This window comes from Montipora foliosa, chromosome 11 (assembly GCF_036669935.1).
Source record: "Montipora foliosa isolate CH-2021 chromosome 11, ASM3666993v2, whole genome shotgun sequence".
NCBI lineage: Eukaryota > Metazoa > Cnidaria > Anthozoa > Scleractinia > Acroporidae > Montipora > Montipora foliosa.
The window spans coordinates 17,115,232-17,132,731 of NC_090879.1; the positions used below are offsets into that span (position 1 = coordinate 17,115,232).

At 38.6% G+C, this 17,500-nt stretch overlaps 1 protein-coding gene across 1 annotated transcript in view; it reads left to right on the plus strand.

Annotated features, from left to right (window-relative positions):
* LOC137975697 (uncharacterized) overlaps positions 1–8,647 on the plus strand; it is a 10,743-nt gene extending 2,096 nt beyond the window's left edge. The window contains exons 4-7 of the mRNA XM_068822852.1: positions 1,580–1,636; positions 1,829–1,949; positions 2,681–2,847; positions 5,136–8,647. Coding sequence (XP_068678953.1) covers positions 1,580–1,636; positions 1,829–1,949; positions 2,681–2,847; positions 5,136–5,234 — 444 coding nt within the window. The 3' untranslated portion in view covers positions 5,235–8,647. The remainder of the gene's footprint in view (positions 1–1,579; positions 1,637–1,828; positions 1,950–2,680; positions 2,848–5,135) is intronic.
* The last annotated feature ends 8,853 nt before the right edge of the window (positions 8,648–17,500 follow it).

Genomic DNA, 17,500 nt, shown 5'->3' on the forward strand with positions numbered 1-17,500 from the left:
GAATTATAACTAATCTTTTATTATCGCTTGTTTATCAATATCTTTTGATAATGATAACAGGGTTCGTATGCATCTGAAAAACCCTTGAAAACCCTTGAATTTCAGAAGTCCAAGGTGTTGAAAGTACTTGAAATTGATATTTGGTCCTTGAAAGTCCTTGATTTTTTATTGATCTATGTTTGATAATTTTTGTTGCTCAAGGTTTACACTATCTGTATGCCCAAAGCAAGGGGTTTAAACACAAACATTTTGCTTGGTTTGTGGTAAATTCTTACTGAAAAAGTTCTTGAGATTTCAAAGTAGGGTCCTCAAAAGTCCTTGAAAAGTTCTTGAATTTTTGGTCTGAAAAAGTGTGCAAACCCTGTGATAATATTAGAAGGCAGTGAAGCCCAGTGGTTAGGACGCTTGCCCGGAGATCCTGGACTCGAGACATGTTCTGACTACTTGTCGAATTTGTTCCAGGTAGTCCCTGGTTCAATTTCTTGGCTGTGCTTGTAAATAGCGAACTAGTTTGCTTCCAGCCAGTTGGGATTCTTAAAGATTTTCTGTTCAATGCTTGTAGACACCAAGAGTTAACCCTAACCCTAACCCTAACTTACTTGCTTATAGACCGAATGCATAAATGGCGGCCAAAAAAATGTTCTTTTGTTTATGTGCTAATTAGACTCACTAGCCTCGCTCTCAAGCAACATTTCTTTTGTACTTTGTACATGCAAACGAGGCTAGTGAGTCTAATTAGCACATAAACAAAAGAATATGTTTTTGGCCGCCATTTATGCATTCGGTCCATATTATAAATGAAATAAATTAATGTACGTGTTTGAAGTACTGTTTAAAAAACGAGCAGCAATGTTTTATTGGGTTTACAAACACGAGGTGTAGCCGAGTGTTTTTAGACCCGATAAAACACGTGCTGTAAGTTTTTTGAACGGCTTCAAAAACATTCCACAAAGAGTGTGTCCCTCTGGACTCAAAACAATGGTTCAAATTGTGAGAGGTGAATATTAGCATACAAGAAAAACAAGCTAATGCCTTATTAGTATCACCCAACTAGTGGACTAATGCGAAAGCTGCATTTTGATTGGCTACGCTACTAGAGGACTATTAGTAATAGTCATCGAGTAGCAAAAAGCGTGACGTTTTCTTTCCTTTTCTTCCCAAATAAATATATTTTTGACTTGCATTTGCTAACTTTATTATTGCCTTTTCTGTCCGACTAGTTGGGGGATACTAAAACAATTAGACCCTTCGCCCTCAAGGGCCACGGATCTAATTGTTAATTAGTATTCTTTATGTAAAAAATACTAACAAGGAGTGTTTTATCAGGATATAAAGCTCATACACGTGACGTTTTATCGCTGTTTTGATGGGCTGTTAGACTCATGAATTATTAATGAGTTTTTTAAGTGCAGGTAATAGACGAAAGAATGAGGTGATTCTCGCACAAATTTAAGGAATTGTCTCTTATAGACATGTGAAAAATTCAGGTTGCCTCAACGGGATTCAAACCCGTGACCTGTGCGATGCTGGTGCAATGCTCTACCAACTGAATAACAATGTTGTATTGTTTTACTTGAAGTTAGATGTTGTGTGTGACAATCTCAGCAGGGGAATGCTTTGGACCTTACTGTACAAGGTAAAGATAAAAAATGAATTGTGAATTAAACTTGTTTATTGAAAGGTTGATGTTCGTGGCCAAGGGCAGCTGGGTCTGTACTGACCATCCAGAACCCTGGACAACTTTCCAAACTTTTAGTGATGATTACATATAAACTCTTAATGTAACGGGGCATAATTTATTTAAACACTAGTGAAAACTCTTTTTTAGTGGGGCTATTTCATCAGTGCAGTGGAGTGGCTGGTATTTGTATGTACACATACATCAGGAGAAAACTGGAAAAGTACAATGGCTAGTCCACCATCATGGGTGCAAACTGTTATGGCTAATGGTAATGTATGATTTTTCCAATTTGTAGAAATTATTGTTCTTGAGAAGAGTTGTCAATCATTTTCTAAGCTTTCTCAGTTCACCATGCCATTTAACCCTTTAACTCCCAGAGTCTGAGAACTCATTGATTTAATACCCTGTCCAATGCGAGATGATTTTACTCATTAAAAGGTGGGCCCCTCTGCCTTTAAAGGGTTAATAGCACCACTCTAACTCCTCTTGAAGACACTTGCAGTGCTAGCACTTCATCTTGGATTTGCTGTAGTTCAAGTTTTTTCTTGGTTTAAAATTTTTCGAACCTGTCCATTTCTGATATTTCTTTGTCTAAGGTTCATTATCATACTCTGTTAAAACAAAGCAAATTCAAAATTGAACTGATTTTTAAATTTTTTAACCCATTGACCCCTGAGAGTGACACTTATAGATTTTACTCTGTCTAACGCCAGAAGATTTTACTCTGTCTAATGCCAGACAATTTTACTTGTCAATGGGCGGTGTGCTAGGGGTGTGAATGGGTTAACCAAACATAAAATATTTATTGCACCATGAAAGATACATTATTATCATTTTTCCTTGCCTGAATTGGCTCTGCCACAAGACAAGTTCAAAGGATTAGAGCTAATGATGTTGCTCCGGTATTCTTAAGAAATATGAATGTACCGTATGAATGTTGCATAAATTTCATTTTGGAGATCAAGACATGTGAAACAATATTTATTTGATTTATTTCAGGATTTAAAACTCCAGCAGGCGCATTTGCAATTTGTGGCCTGCATGTACTTCCCGTTTGGTTGTATGGCTTAAAAACTGGTCTCTGGTCGCCATTCGTGTCACATCATGCTCAGTTTGCAGTAACAGGTGTATTAGTTACTGGGCGAGCTCTCTGTATGTCTGTTGAAGTAAGTTCTGCTATTAAATAATTCATCTTAATATTCTCTCAGCTAGTATGCACACTATGATTGGTTAATTTAGCAGGCCAAATTCTGCAGTATGGCCCACTAACTTGTTTACATTAAGTTTACAGTATGCAAACAACCATTTCGAAAAGACAATTACAATATGATTTTTCCATTTTGCTAATTTTGATGTATGCCAATCATTTGTGGTATTTGAATGTTGTGTTTGACTTCAACTAGTTTCCTGTCCTGTGTGCCAGATTACCACAGAGTTATATTAAATGTCCTGGTAACCTTGTTTTTTTCATTGGTACATAACATAAGTTAAATATGGATCCTCATTTTTTCCTGTTGATTTATATGGCCCACATGCTTAACATGTGTACCGTACAGTTCAGGCCAAGAACTAGGGTAGTAATAGGTATTTACTTTAGCCTCTAGAGCAGTTTTCAAATGGGTGTCAAAAGTAATTATTACGTAATTGCAATTGCTACTCTTAGTGGTCAGTTTAAAAATCTCACTCTAGTTTATCAACCAAGCAAGTTACATGTAATTGCTACGAATTTGGATTGGTTCATTGAGCTGTTTGCACTTTCCATGATTGGTCGATTGGTATTTGTCATACGACACTCAATTGAAAACAGCTCTAAGGGTTTCCCATTGTCTGAAATTGAAATCATCTGGTATGAGACAGAGTAAAATCTGTAAGTGTTTCTAGAAGAGAAAGGGTTCAAGCATAGGTAATAGAGGGAACTGGTTTGGAAGCTCGGCAAACATCAAAGGAGCAAATAAAGATGCCAAGATTTAGGTTGGAAAGTCCATGACCGCGCACAACCTTTTGTTTTGGGCTCGTACACTATGCATGAATTACATAACCAACATGTTTCTATTGGTTAGTTCCTCAGTACGAAGTAAACAACTATTGTCTTTTGTGCACGGTCAAGGCCAAAAAAGAGAACGAAAACCTACAACAAAGAAATTTGTCGGGTTTCATAACCATTCCCGTCTATTAACTATGGTTCAAGGGGATACAGCTTTTGAGTGGAACAAGATATTGTTAACCTTTTTGCCACCAATGGGTTCCCCATTGATGATTAAAATTATCTGACATTCAAGTTAAATCAATAAATGGCCAATTTTGGAAGGAAAAGGTTAATCACTTGCAATTAATAGTTGTCATTGGGAGAATATGGTTTGTGGATGTCACTGTTGGCAAGGGGCGAGGAACTATTTCCCAGACAAGTGTATGCATTAAGGAAAGAAACTTTATTTAAGTGACTAGTCCTTCTAGCGCTGGGGACGCTGTAAACTAAAATCAGCAATTAATGCAAATCAAGTCAAATGTTGGTTTTTGAGGAGAGGGGAAAACCAGAGTACCCAGAAAAAAAAACATCTCAGTGTAAAGTAGAGAACCAACAAACTCAACCCATATATGATGGAGTCTAACCCAGTTTACATTGGTCAAGGTGAGTGCAGCCATCACTGTGGCATCCCCAAGGAAAAAAATTGGCATGCATCACTTCTTCTGTGTACTTACAGAAAACCCCATCTTGCTGCTCACTGCTTTGGCAATCAGTTCCCACCTAAAGCAGAAGAAAATTTGAAGTAATTTGAAAATTGTAACATTGAGCCATGACATACTTGTATACACCTGAATACAATCTTTGTGGAAGGTCTTTTGGAGCAGTAGTTAGAGTGCTTAATATACATGGATGTGGCATCGTTAAGCCTGCAGACCAGTGGGACGCGTTGTCAACCAAGAACCTAGATAAGCAATGTGGCTCCCAAGAGTTCTTGTAGGTCAAGGAGAAGAGTGTTTGACCACTATTATGGAGGCTGTAGGTTCAAATCCTGCCTAGGGCTTGGCACTCTGATTTTTAAGGTCGCTGTTTGCCCAATATTGTTAAGCATCTGCGATACCGGACACAGTTAGCTGGAACACTTAGCGGCAGGTCTAGAATCATGGTGTTACAAGATCGCAGCTTATTGCCCCCTAATTCAGTGTTGTCTGAGACTTTTTCAGGCAAATGCTAGTAGTTGTGAAATCAACATTGAAGGAGGGGGAAAACGGGGATGGGTGTTCAACAGATGTGACAAGTATCGTAGCTTGTCAACTCCCTGTATTGCCTTTGTGAATTGACACTTTCTATTTGTTGCCCCATAAGCTTTAAGCTTTAAAGGCTATACTATATTATTGTCTTTAAAGTGTTTTCCTTTTCTCATGTTCCTTTTTTGTCTTTATCAATAAATTATTAACCCTTCACTAACCAGCCAATTTGTATTAATGGTAGGTGTGGTGTATTAAGAGGCACATACAAGATTTACTGGCAGAACAGAGGAAAATATCACCACCTGTTGAACAGACAACAGAATTTACTACAAGTACTTGAGATGCAACCCTCATAGTGCTCCTTGGATCAAACTTCATGTTGGGGCTTGTTCAAGCCAGAGTTTACGTCAGGGTTACAATATTTAACACATTATTCTATTTTACAATAAAAAAATTATTGTATAATAGTAATATTATTATTATTATTATTATACACTTAAGTTTGTACATAACTTTGTGCTAACAAATCACACTCCCAAGAGCAGTGTGTACTGAGGAGACTTATAATGTGCTGTGTTAGGGTAGTATTCTCCCAGCAGGTGGAGCAGGAAATAGAGCAATAATAATTAGTAGTATTGTCCACGAAGGTCTGCTTTGTCACTGATGACAGGTTAACATGACAACTGACTTGATGCAGAGTCACAAACTAAACAATATTAATCCCCACGCAAAGTTACTGGGTGTCACAATACAAACAAATTTGAAGCAGGAACAACACATAAAGTGGTACTATGATCAAAAAATCATTTCCTTTTCTTCTTCAGATTTTGAAAGCGTGTTTGCTTAACACCTAACTGGCAAAATTTTGAGCTTTGAGTTTTATCCAAAGGCTGTTTATTTTGAGTGTAAGTTTTGGATTTCACGGTCTGCCATTACTCACGTTCAAAACTGGCCGATTGGACCTCAGAGGGTTGGATCTAGAGAAAATGACGTCATTTACTCACTAGCTTAAAATTTCAGCGTGTAAACGCAACTTATTACATATGCAAAACACGGGTTTAAAAGTCTGAAAGCCCGAAACTCTCGTGCTGCATATTAATTCGGCCGCGTACACACGCATTGCATTCTTAAACTAGTGAGTCTTTGACATCATTTTCTCCTTGACCCAGCTCTCTCAAGATTTTAAAGTTAGTAATGGCGGACCAATAAATAAGAAAATTCCAGTTAAAATAAACAGGTGTCTCTTTAGAATCAGAACTTAAAACTTGGGTCAGTTAGTGTTTAGTTAATGTAGTTTTGAAATCCAAATAAAAAAAAGAATTGTTTTTTTGGTCGTAGTACCACTTTAATTAATTAAATATTGTTGCTAAGTCCTCTCATGGGACACTGCTGACATTGCAAAAAGTAGAAAATTTCAGAGATTGCCATCCTTGCAAAAGGCTTGCCAGAGACAATTTGGTCTTACACTATATCTAAATCTGATTATCGTGAATCAGTTTATTTGCCCTTAAAGCCTATTTACTTTTAATAAGCATCTCCAGAGGGTTCATTTTGCTACCTGCAAGTTTTGTTTGCTGGAATTTAATGTGAACATATTATAGACTTAAATCAGCTTCCTTGGATGAGAATTTAATTTATTAAAATTAACATTTGAAGCAATTCTTGAACCCTCTTGGCCATCTTATTTGCCCATATATAGTATAATTCCAGACAACTACGTTCCAGTAATACAATAAGGCTGAAAGTCCTTTTGTAGTGAAAACGGAACTTTTGACAACACTGCAACACATTATTTAATAGTCTTCCCAATGATATAAAATCAACAACCTCTTACTAACCAAACGCAAGGGCCATACTGAGGAATATTGGCCTAAGGTCATGGCAGTACATACCAAGCGCAGTGAAGTCCGTACAAAACCAACCGATGAGCAATATTCCACAGCATGGTCCCGAGCAAATGAGGTTAGTAAGTTGTTTATTATATGGCATGGTTTCTTTGAGCGATTGGACATAAAACACAACATGTGAGTTTATTGGACAACTTCAAAAACATTCCACAAAAGCCGTGCCCCTCTAGCTGGAATCCAGACAATGGTGCAAAATGTGACTGGGCCTAATTACCATTCTTTTTATAAAGAATTCTAATGAGGAGTGTTTTATTGGGTTTAAACATGCATGTGACATTTTATTGGTGGTTTGATAGGCTGTTTTGTTTGTGAATAATTATTAGAAATGAGTTTTTGGGGTCGTGTCTTCATCTGTGTTTCGGTGTTTGGAACCCGTGATGAAGCAATCACCCTCGTTTTTGAAATATTAGAGAGCTTTAGATTCTAGGAAGAGAACGACTACGAGTACGAGATTTTCTCATAGAACAACAGTGAGCACGCGCAAACCAGCGTCATTTTGGCGGGAAAAACGTGACACCGTCGTCATTTTAGTACGAGGTTTTGCACAAATGTCGTCGCGTCAAAACGAGTCAACAACACGGTAGCAGTTTTGGCATTTTTTGATCAGCAAAAAGGCTCAGTTACCAGCAATAAGAATCACTGAGCAACCTATACTGCTAACAAAGAGTAAGATTAATCGACCGGGTTATAGATCTTCTCAGTATTTTCGCTAAAAAAGAGCAGTCAAATCTCGTTCTCGTCCTCTTCCTAGTCCTAGGGTGCGTTCGATTGACCGTATTCTGGAATAGGATTACATGGAATATAGGTTAGAAATCCTTCGTTTTTACGGAGATTGACATTAAAATTGTCAAACATCTGCTAAAATGCTATTTTAAACATATTTTTATGATCCTTGCTGCTTCGAAACGCGCCAGACATACCGTTTAATCATCACTCCACGTATTCTTATTCCGGAATAGGGTCAATCGATCGCGCCCCTAGAATCTAAAGCTCTTTATTACTTGAAATCTGCTGCCCAGTGAGTATATAGTGATCTTAAGAGTTATTGTTGTTATAATAATTATTATAGTATTATTGTAGATCCAATACAGATTCCCCATCAATATTGCAGCTGACACATTCATAAATAATATTTAGATTCAAAGTAGTATTATTAGGGTAATAATATCGAACTGATTCAGAATTTACAAGGGTGCATCTATTGGCTGCCATCCTCATATTTAACATTAATTAGTGAATTATTTAGTTTGAAGGTGAAAAGATGTCAGCCGAATTATCTTTCAAAATTTTTTTTTTATAGGTATGAATATGTAATTATGGCTCAGGTTATGGTAAAATATATGGAAGAAATAATAGAAAACACTCAAGGGAAATTAGAAGGTAGTTGAACCAGATTGAATAAAGTGATAGCTTAAATGATACCAATGGTCAAATACCCTTTCGGATGGAAGGCAAAACAATATTTTTAATAAAACGTGGTCTTGAATTGTGTTACGAATAGTTTTCAGGTTTAGTTTAGCGCCATCCCGATAGATTGGAGGGTATTGCATACAATGAACATACATGTATATATATAATTTGTAACATGTGACTCGGGGCGACGCATCCTCGGAGACCGAGGGGCAGTCAGTCAGGGTAAGAGAAAAGGCCACGAAAGTTTTCAAGAACTTGCCGTCCTTGAAAATTTTCGTCGCCCGTCGCCTTTTTTCCTGCCCCGACTGACAGCCCCTGCGTCTCTGAGGATGGGGGCAATTGAATCTCGGAACCTTTTTGTTTTCAAAAAACATGTTGACAGTGATGTTACTATGACATCATTTTTCATTTAGTAATATTCTGTCAGTTACAAATACAGAGAGTTTTCTCTGTCCTTGTTTGGGCCCATTTCCATCAATAGGGCTAATGCTCACATGGTTCATATGGGATAGAAATCTAGCACTTCACGTTACACTACACTCTCTTCAGTTAATTCTGTTTAAAATATAGGTGCTACACGGCCAACGTTTGTATAAAGTGGTCACTGAACTGTGAATGTGGAAAGAGTTGCAAATTTGAAAAATCCAAGTTTAACTACAACTTTCATTTTAAGGATTGATTAATTAATCCTTTTAAATTTAGTATGTTCGGTAAAAATATCAAAGAAAAGTTTTGTTCACAATCAAAGATAAATATTTTCAGAAACAAAACAATTGTTTTTTTTAAGATGGCCCAAACCACTTTCAACAATTAATATTGCGAGAGAATATCTTATTACAAGGATTGACTTTACAAACTTTTTCACATAACGGCAATCTTGTTGCACCCTTTGAAACATGAAGTTTTGTTTACATGTAACAAGGTGCTCTCATTATTGTAGTGGTATTGGTCACCATAGCAACAGGAAAGCCATCTAAACCTGAGCAGTAAAGGCGTTTGATGAAGCAAATGGTAAATTGAAGTAAATTAAATCTCAATTAGATGTTCTTACGTAAAATGAAAGCGAGGTTCTTAACATAAAGGCCAAAAGGCAAGACCAGGGTGTTCCACCACTAAGAACTGATTCAGGACTTCAGGTTGCAGATATCCTTAGTAAAGCTAATACCCTAAGTGCTCAATTCCAACAAGTGTTCACACAGGAAGATGTATCATCGATCCCCAATAAAGGTCTTAGTGGCACAATATGCATGGACCCAATAACCTTTAAAGTTGAGGGAATTAAAAAGCTCCTTCAATATCTTGACAACAAAAAGGCAAATGGTCCGGATAGCATCCCTACACGAATTATAAAGGAAATAGCATCTGAGATTGCTGAAGTCATTTGCTTTCTGTTTAATCAATCTCACAGTTTGTAACGTTTCACCATCGGATGGCTACTAAAAGCACATTTAAAACTCGGATAATCACAAGTTTAATAACACTACACGATGCTCTACAACATGGCGGATCTCTCTCTAGATACCCATAACTCCGCGCGTTACATAGGTCCGCATAGTATACTTGTAAGAGACTACATCCCTTCCTTTCCAGTCTTACAGTATTGTAAATGAAACGGCGTGAGAAATAAAACATAGCAAAGTTTATCAACAAACTGTTTCTATCAATCAAAGTCGATAAACAAGTAGTAGCTTTAGTAGCTTGTAGTAGCTTTATTTGATTTACCACGAAATACAAATAACGATAAAACAAAACAGTTACACAGAAGCAAATGAAAGTGGCGAGGAAGCCCAAAAAGAAACCATGAGGCTTATAGACATTGGGCTCCCTCAGAGTAAAAATAAAGTTAACATTAACGGTAAGGCCTGGATCGAAAGTAAAATACAATGAAGGTAAGTATAAATTAACTAATTACATAGACTGAGTTGACAGAATATAAAGTATGATACAAGTAACAACAAGAATGAAAATAATATCAGACATGAGAAGAAATACAACTATTTACTACAAGATTTATAACTAATAATTCATATATAATTTTTTTTCAATTTCGTTTTGAATAAGTGGAGAGAATTAGATTCTTTAATATCATTTTCTATAGAGTTATAATAAGTAGGTCCTTGGAAACTGACAGAAAATTTACGAAAGTTTGTTCTACAAGAAGGAAGGTGAAAATCGTTTGCATGTCTAGTGGCATAGCTATGGACTTGTTTGTTTAAAGAAAAATAATTGTTGAACTTTGAAGGCAAAAGAGAATGGTTAAGAGCAAACATAAGTTTACCCAATTCTAGCTGTCTAATATCGGAAATCAAGAGTTCAGTTAAGCTTTTAAACAGTACCTAGGCTTCCCTAGAACATAATCCTTGGATCTTTCAGGGGGCCTAATGATGCGCCTAGGTCTCTCTACCACTCTTGGTTTATCTTCAGACTTTGTGTTCGTTGGCACCGATTCAGTGGCTGGTTCAGGGTCGCTCACTGACAGATAGGGTTTCACCGATGAACTATCTCTCTTGTATACAGCTCCTTCACTGGATTCCACGGTTACTTGATGTCCCCCCTTCTTTCGGACTGTATACGGCTTGGTCTCGAACTTCGGAGCTAGTTATCCTGTCTCCCTAGTGTTCTTTAGGAGAACTTAATCTCCAGGGACAATGGGACTTGGTACTGCGCCACGGTTTCCATCTGCATGTGCTTTTTGTTTCAGCTTCTGTTCTTGTTTCTTTATCCCTCATACTTTCATCGTGCAAAAATTTCTTTGGTCGTAACTCCGGTTGTTTTGTTCTAATCTCCTTTCCAAAGATCAGGGATGCGGGTGTGGCACCAGTGGAGACTTGAGGTGTTGACCTGTATGCTAACCGAAATTTCCGTAATTCATCAATCCATCTTTTTCCTTCCGCGGCTGCAATCTTCATTGACTTCGACAGTGTCCTGTTCTGTCTTTCCACCTCTCCATTCGCTTGTGGCCAGAGAGGTGGTGACTTTCGATGTTCAATTCCGCATTCCTGTAGAAATCCTTCAGTCTTTAAGGTGTAGGGAAATCCAAATTGGGCGAAAATGTCCATCAGGGCAGCAATGATCCTGGGTGAGTAGTTGACTTCATGACTACGTACCACCTCGAAGAAACGACGATAGTAATCAACAACCACTAACAAATTCTCTCCACCGGGCATAGGTCCCATCAGGTCAGCTGCCACATTCTGCCACGGTCCCGTGGGTGGCTCCGTCCTCTGCATTGGTTCGGGTTGTGAATACTGTCCCGTGACTTGACAGCCATGACAACCTCGGCACATTCGCTCCACATCTCCATCCATTTTAGGTCACCACACTTTTGTCCTAAGTCTACTCTTCGTTTTCACCACACCCTGGTGTCCTTCATGACCCAACTCCAACACCATCTTTCGCAAACTTCGGGGTATCACAATTCTGTCTCCACGTAACACCAACTTGCCAATGATACAGAGTTCATTCTTGACACACGTATATCCTGGCATAGAACACTGACCCGGACCAGTCTCAAGTCTGGACGTAGTGGCGCACGCGGGCCATCTGCAGACTCTCTCTCTCTCTCTCTCTCTCTCTCTCTCTCTCTCTCTCTCTCTCTCTCCCTTGGACTTGAGCCAATTGGCGAGCTTAATCCTCTGGTACTTCTCGGGGCTGAAGAGATACCGAACATAAGCCGCTTGTACCTATACAGCCCTCGGTGGGTGACAAATGTGGTGATTTCTCTTGATTCTTCTTCTAGATTGACTTGGTCGAACCCTCACTTGAGGTCAAGTTTACTAAAGACCGTTGACCCATTAAGATCGGAGATAACTTCTTCTATCGTTGGTATCGGATGACGTTCGCGAATGATCGCTTCGTTTGCCCTTCTCATATCTACGCAAACTCGTACGTCACCGTCCGCTTTTTGGCGCTACCACGAGTGGTGATATCCACGACGTTGGTGTGTCTGGCACTTCTTCTATGATGTCCTTGCTAAGGATATCATCCAATTTGAGATCTCCTTTGTCCCATAGTCCAAAAGGGAGTCTACGCACTTGCTGACTACAGGTTTAACTTCTTTGTTAATGTGAAGCTTGAGACGATAATCTTTTAGCTTTCCAACCCCAGTGAGTATGTCACTATAGCTCTCCCGGATGTCCTGGTCGCACCCTTCTTCCACTATGGAACAAATAGTAGGAACGTAACTTCTCTGGTCCAACGCGTAACAAGTTAAACTTATCGGCTGTTTTCCTTCCCCTTAATGGCCGTGAACTCATCTACACACTCTGCTCCGTTATCTTCACATACTACCTCTGCCACAAATGCTCCTAGACTTCGAGCGGTTCCTTCTGTCCGTACGCAAATAACTTCTTATCCGAGTGTTGTAGTCAAGCAGGTTACATGATGCCCCAGAGTCAATAAGTACACTGTCTAACACTACTCCTCCCACCTTGAGTTTAATTTCTCCAACTCTCAGCCCTCTTCCAACAGTAAATGCATAACCATCTCCTTCTCCAGAGACCCCTTCTGCTACTAGATAGGCTTTCTCCTTAGTTTCTTGTTTCCGCAAAAGACCGCAAAATGTCCACGAGCTCCACACTTTCCACACTCTTTATTCTTAGCTGGGCAACACGAATCCCTTGCGAAATGGCCTAGACGGTTGCAGTTGTAGCATGCTTTATTCGGCCCCAGGCCCTCGAGATTTGATGTTTGGCCTTCCTTTCTTCGGGTCACGCCCTCTTCCCTTCGTTTGGAACTTTTGCAACTTGATTTCTCCTACTAACCGGTGACTTGCTTATCGACTCCATCTGCGCGTCTACAGCTTCATGAGAGCTTGCAATGTCTTGTAAGTCTTTTACAGAAGCATTTGTTTTCTCCAGAAACTTTGGTCTGAGCTTGCCGTCTCGGCATTTCAGTCTCGATTCGTCTCATCGACGTTCGCAAATTCACATGTAATCGCCTTCTGCCTTAGCCTGCAAACAAACTGGTCTTCTTTCTCATGTGATTGCTGCTCCATTCGCCTGAAAACATGGCGTTCAAAAGGCACGTTTACTTTCGGTACAAAATATCTATCCAATAGCTCCACAACATCTTTGTAATCTCTTAATTCTTCCTCCGGACCGGCAAGCGTGTAATACAAACCTTCTGACGATCTTTTTTTTTTTTACAATCCCTTTTGCCAACACATACAGATCGAACGAGCGTTTCCAACGCTTCCAACGTACCGATAAAGTGTGGGATTCTGCTCTGGGTTCGAAACAGGGTAGACTTCGTACTTCATTCGTTCGGATCGCTGTTGGCTGACTTGGCCCGGCTGGTTGACTGGTCTGTTTTGTTCACTCATAAAATGGTAAAATGTGTTTCCTTCGTGTGATATTTCAAAAATAATTACACCAAAAATTCCGTAAATTCCATCCTCGTCGCCGGTGTAACGTTTCACTATCGGATGGCTATTAAAAGCATATTTAAAGCTCGGATAGACACAACTTTAATAACACTACATGATGCTCTACACCACGGCGGGGATCTCTCTCTAGATACCCAGAACTCCGTGCGTTAGATAGGTTCGCATAGCATGCTTATAAGACACTACACAGTTTAGGCGAATTGCCTTCGGATTGGTGTAAAGCGAATATTGTACCTATTTCTAAGAAAGGCTACAAGCAAGATCCTAATCAAGATCAGCTAGTATCTTTAACTGCAGCAATATATAAATTAGTGATGGAGCATGTCATTTATCGGAATATCATGCATCACCTGGAACATAATAGCATACTGTATTCCAATCAACATGGTTTTAGGAAAAAATCTTTCTTGTGAAACCCAATTGCTGCTTACTATTGAAGACATTGCAAAAAACCTGGATATCGGATCTGAAATTGAACTTCAAATTTTTAACTTCAGCAAAGCTTTTGACAAGGTACCACAACAGAGATTACCATCTAAACTGCATTATTATGGAATTAAACGAAAATCAGTTGCATGGATTATTTCCTGGCTTACTCATAGAACTCAGCGTGGTGGACGTGAAGCCTTTAACTTTGTCACCCCAGGAGTACGACAGGGCACGGTCTTGGGCCCTCTTATGTCCCTACTGTTTATGAATGACATTCATGAGAACTTAGATAGCACCTTGAGATTATTTGCAGATGATGCCTTGTTATATCGACCAATTAAATCAGCAAATGATAGTGTTATCTTGTAGAATAACACTGAATTTTGATAAATTAGCCTCAGTCTTGGGTCAAGACATGGCAAATGCAGTTTCATGTGTCTAAATGCTACACAGTGACAATCTCACGAAAGAAGAAATCAATTTTGACAGATTATTACATTGATGGCAGGACGTTGTCCCAGTAAAAGAACATCCTTATCTGGGTGTTACACTTACTAAAGATCCAAGATGAAACTGCCATATTGAGAACATAGTAAATAAAGTTAATAAGTCACTTGGTTTTGTGAAATGCAATTTATACCCTTGTACTGAAAACACAAAACGTCTAGCTTATGTTACCATTGTGAGACCAAACTTGGAGTATGCTAAGGCAATATGGGATCCTTACAGACAAGACCAGATTGATGCAATCGAAGCAGTCCAGCGACAAGCGGCGAGATTTATTAAAGAGGACTATAGCACTTACTCTGTAACAGATATGTTACAGTCCTTAGATTTAGATCCTTTAAATGATAGATGAAAATCCATCGATTGAATATATTCTATTAATCAGTCAACAATCTAATTGCATTACCTATACACTCTATACTGAAACAACGTAGTTGCTAAATTAAGGAATGACGTACAATGACCTACAATGAGCTACAATGACCTACATTACAAGCTAAAATTAGCTCATGACCTGTAATGAGCTAAATAAAAGATAATTTGCGGCTCTGAGGGCTCTGCAGCATGTTTGCAGTACAAAGGTTAAAAACATTCCACTCTGCACTTTGAATCAATCAAAACCTCGTTGCTGTGCAAGTTGAGAATTTCCATTGTGCACTCTGAACCAAACAAAACATTGTGGGAAGAATAACTTATTTATAATCTTCTCTTTATTTTTTCCTCCTCTAATTAAGATTTTATCAATATGGAATGATATATGAAATGGATCATATATGAACTGCGGATATGAAATCAAGTGAAGCTGTGATCCTTGAGTTATGAACGCAATTTTTGCAATTGCCTAGAGAAGCCTGAAAAATTCAGGATTTCAACGGGGTTTGAACCCATGACCTCGCGATACCGGTGCGACGCTCTAACCAACTGAGCTATGAAGCCACTGACGTTGGGAGCTGTTCATTTGTGGGTTCTAATCTTCCCGTGAGGAATAAATCAATGATGAAATGATATATAAAATGGATCATATATATGAACTGTGGATATGAAATCAATGTAAGCCCTTCAAAAAGGGCCCTCTAGCTAACAGTTAAGTTTCTTCGTTGGTGAGCATGACATTAGAAAGATTGACTACAGATGAGGAAGATTGGTTTTGGTAAGGTGGTTTTTGAGTGGTTTTGTGTTTTTGCGACAAGACCTTTTACGCTTGGATCGGATGCGTTGCTGATAGTATGAGGTGTAGATGTGTTATCTGTGGGTGTGGCTAAAGAAAGATGACCGTTGCAAATTCTTTTGCGTAAACGACGATTTTAAAGTACTGTTGCAAGAAATTGAGCCATAGAGGATAATTTAGCGTCGAAATAATTAAAGCATTTTTTACTACTGTTCTTATACTGTCCTTGTTTGGCATGATATTTGTGTTCGCTTTTATTTCTTGGACTCCAAATCATCGATAATAGATAAATATACATTTAAGTGCTCTTCTAAAGCCGTATTTAGTCTAGACTTCAACCGAAAAAGCGAAAAAATAACGTCTGTTTAATTCTCTTCGTGTGAAAAATACTGCGCCTGTCCTCGCATGACAGTTCCCCTTTAATCCGTGATTAAGGACGTTCGCGCCCAAAATGTTCCTACGCACAAAATTTTTTAAAACTTGCCACGCAGAAAGGTAATGATCTACTTTTGCCAAAAAAGGAAAAAAAATGGGGGGTTACTGAGCTTGTTTTCGAGATCGCGAGGTGCACTTCTCACGTACAGATATTTTTTGTTTTGTGGTAAAATGGACAAAATCAGAAAAGGAAGTGATCTACGGGAAGAAAAGTGGGGGTCACCGAGCATTCAAGAGATTAAATTCGCTGCGAATTTCTCAAAACGATTGTCTATTCGCTCTGTCACGTCATTGCGTGACATTTCCGAGAAGACCTGGGTCCACAGCTATCCCATGATGCCACATGCTTTCACGTTCCATTCTTTTGAAAAATGTAATTTCTGACGTTTGAATGGCGTGAATGAATTAGTCAGAAATTTTAAATATTCTGTCGGCACGATTTTGAGGTTCGCGGGTGGTTGTGGGGGTTGTTCAAGAGGTATTTAGGGCTTTGGCGGGAGATTTGAATCATTTTAGGTCAGTTAGTCGTCCTCTACGCTCGTTTTTCTTTTTCTTCTACATTTGTATATTGTATAATGTCTAGGCTTATGTAGTTGTACCCTTTTCTTTGGGTCATGTGCTGCTGCATTAGATGAGGAATACGTTTCGACAATTTTTTTTGGCAACTTCTAAAGGATGGTTTTTTTAGTGGTTTTTCGTATCTGGCGTAGCACAATTTCTCTTTTCTTGTAATACACTGTTATTCGTTAGGCTGTACACTGTTTTAGATCCATTGTATCAGATGACTGACTGACGCATCCTAAATAAACTTTCACATTGAATCTCTCGTGTCAGTGTAGTCAGAATATGTTTGCACCTTTAGCATCGTTTTTACCTTCGTGGTCTGCGATGCAGGACGTGTGCGTGACATGCGCGAAAAAATGCGCAGTACAAATGGGCGCGAACGTCCTTAAAACATTTTGGAACTGTTCATTTTTCGTGTATTTGTCTGGACAACATAAGGTTTAATTCAAAAGAGAAGACTATAAGGAATCCTGTAAAAGTTTTTCTCTTTTCCTTTCATCATAATTGATCTATTCTTGAAGCATGCATATTTATTTATTCATTTATTTATTTGTGAGAGCAAATATGTCTTCCACGTGTAGAATACCCTGGAGCGATAATGATGAATTGGTGCCTTAGAGTCTACAAAACATAAAAGAGAACATCATAAATACTTTTGTTCTTTGGCCATTTCAATTTCAGCAGGAAAAGAAAACAAACAGCGGTTACAAACATTTTCATTTTATATTTGACGTTTCGTATGATGCAACATACATCATCAGAAGTGACGGTTAAAACTGTTACACAAAATTTTAAAA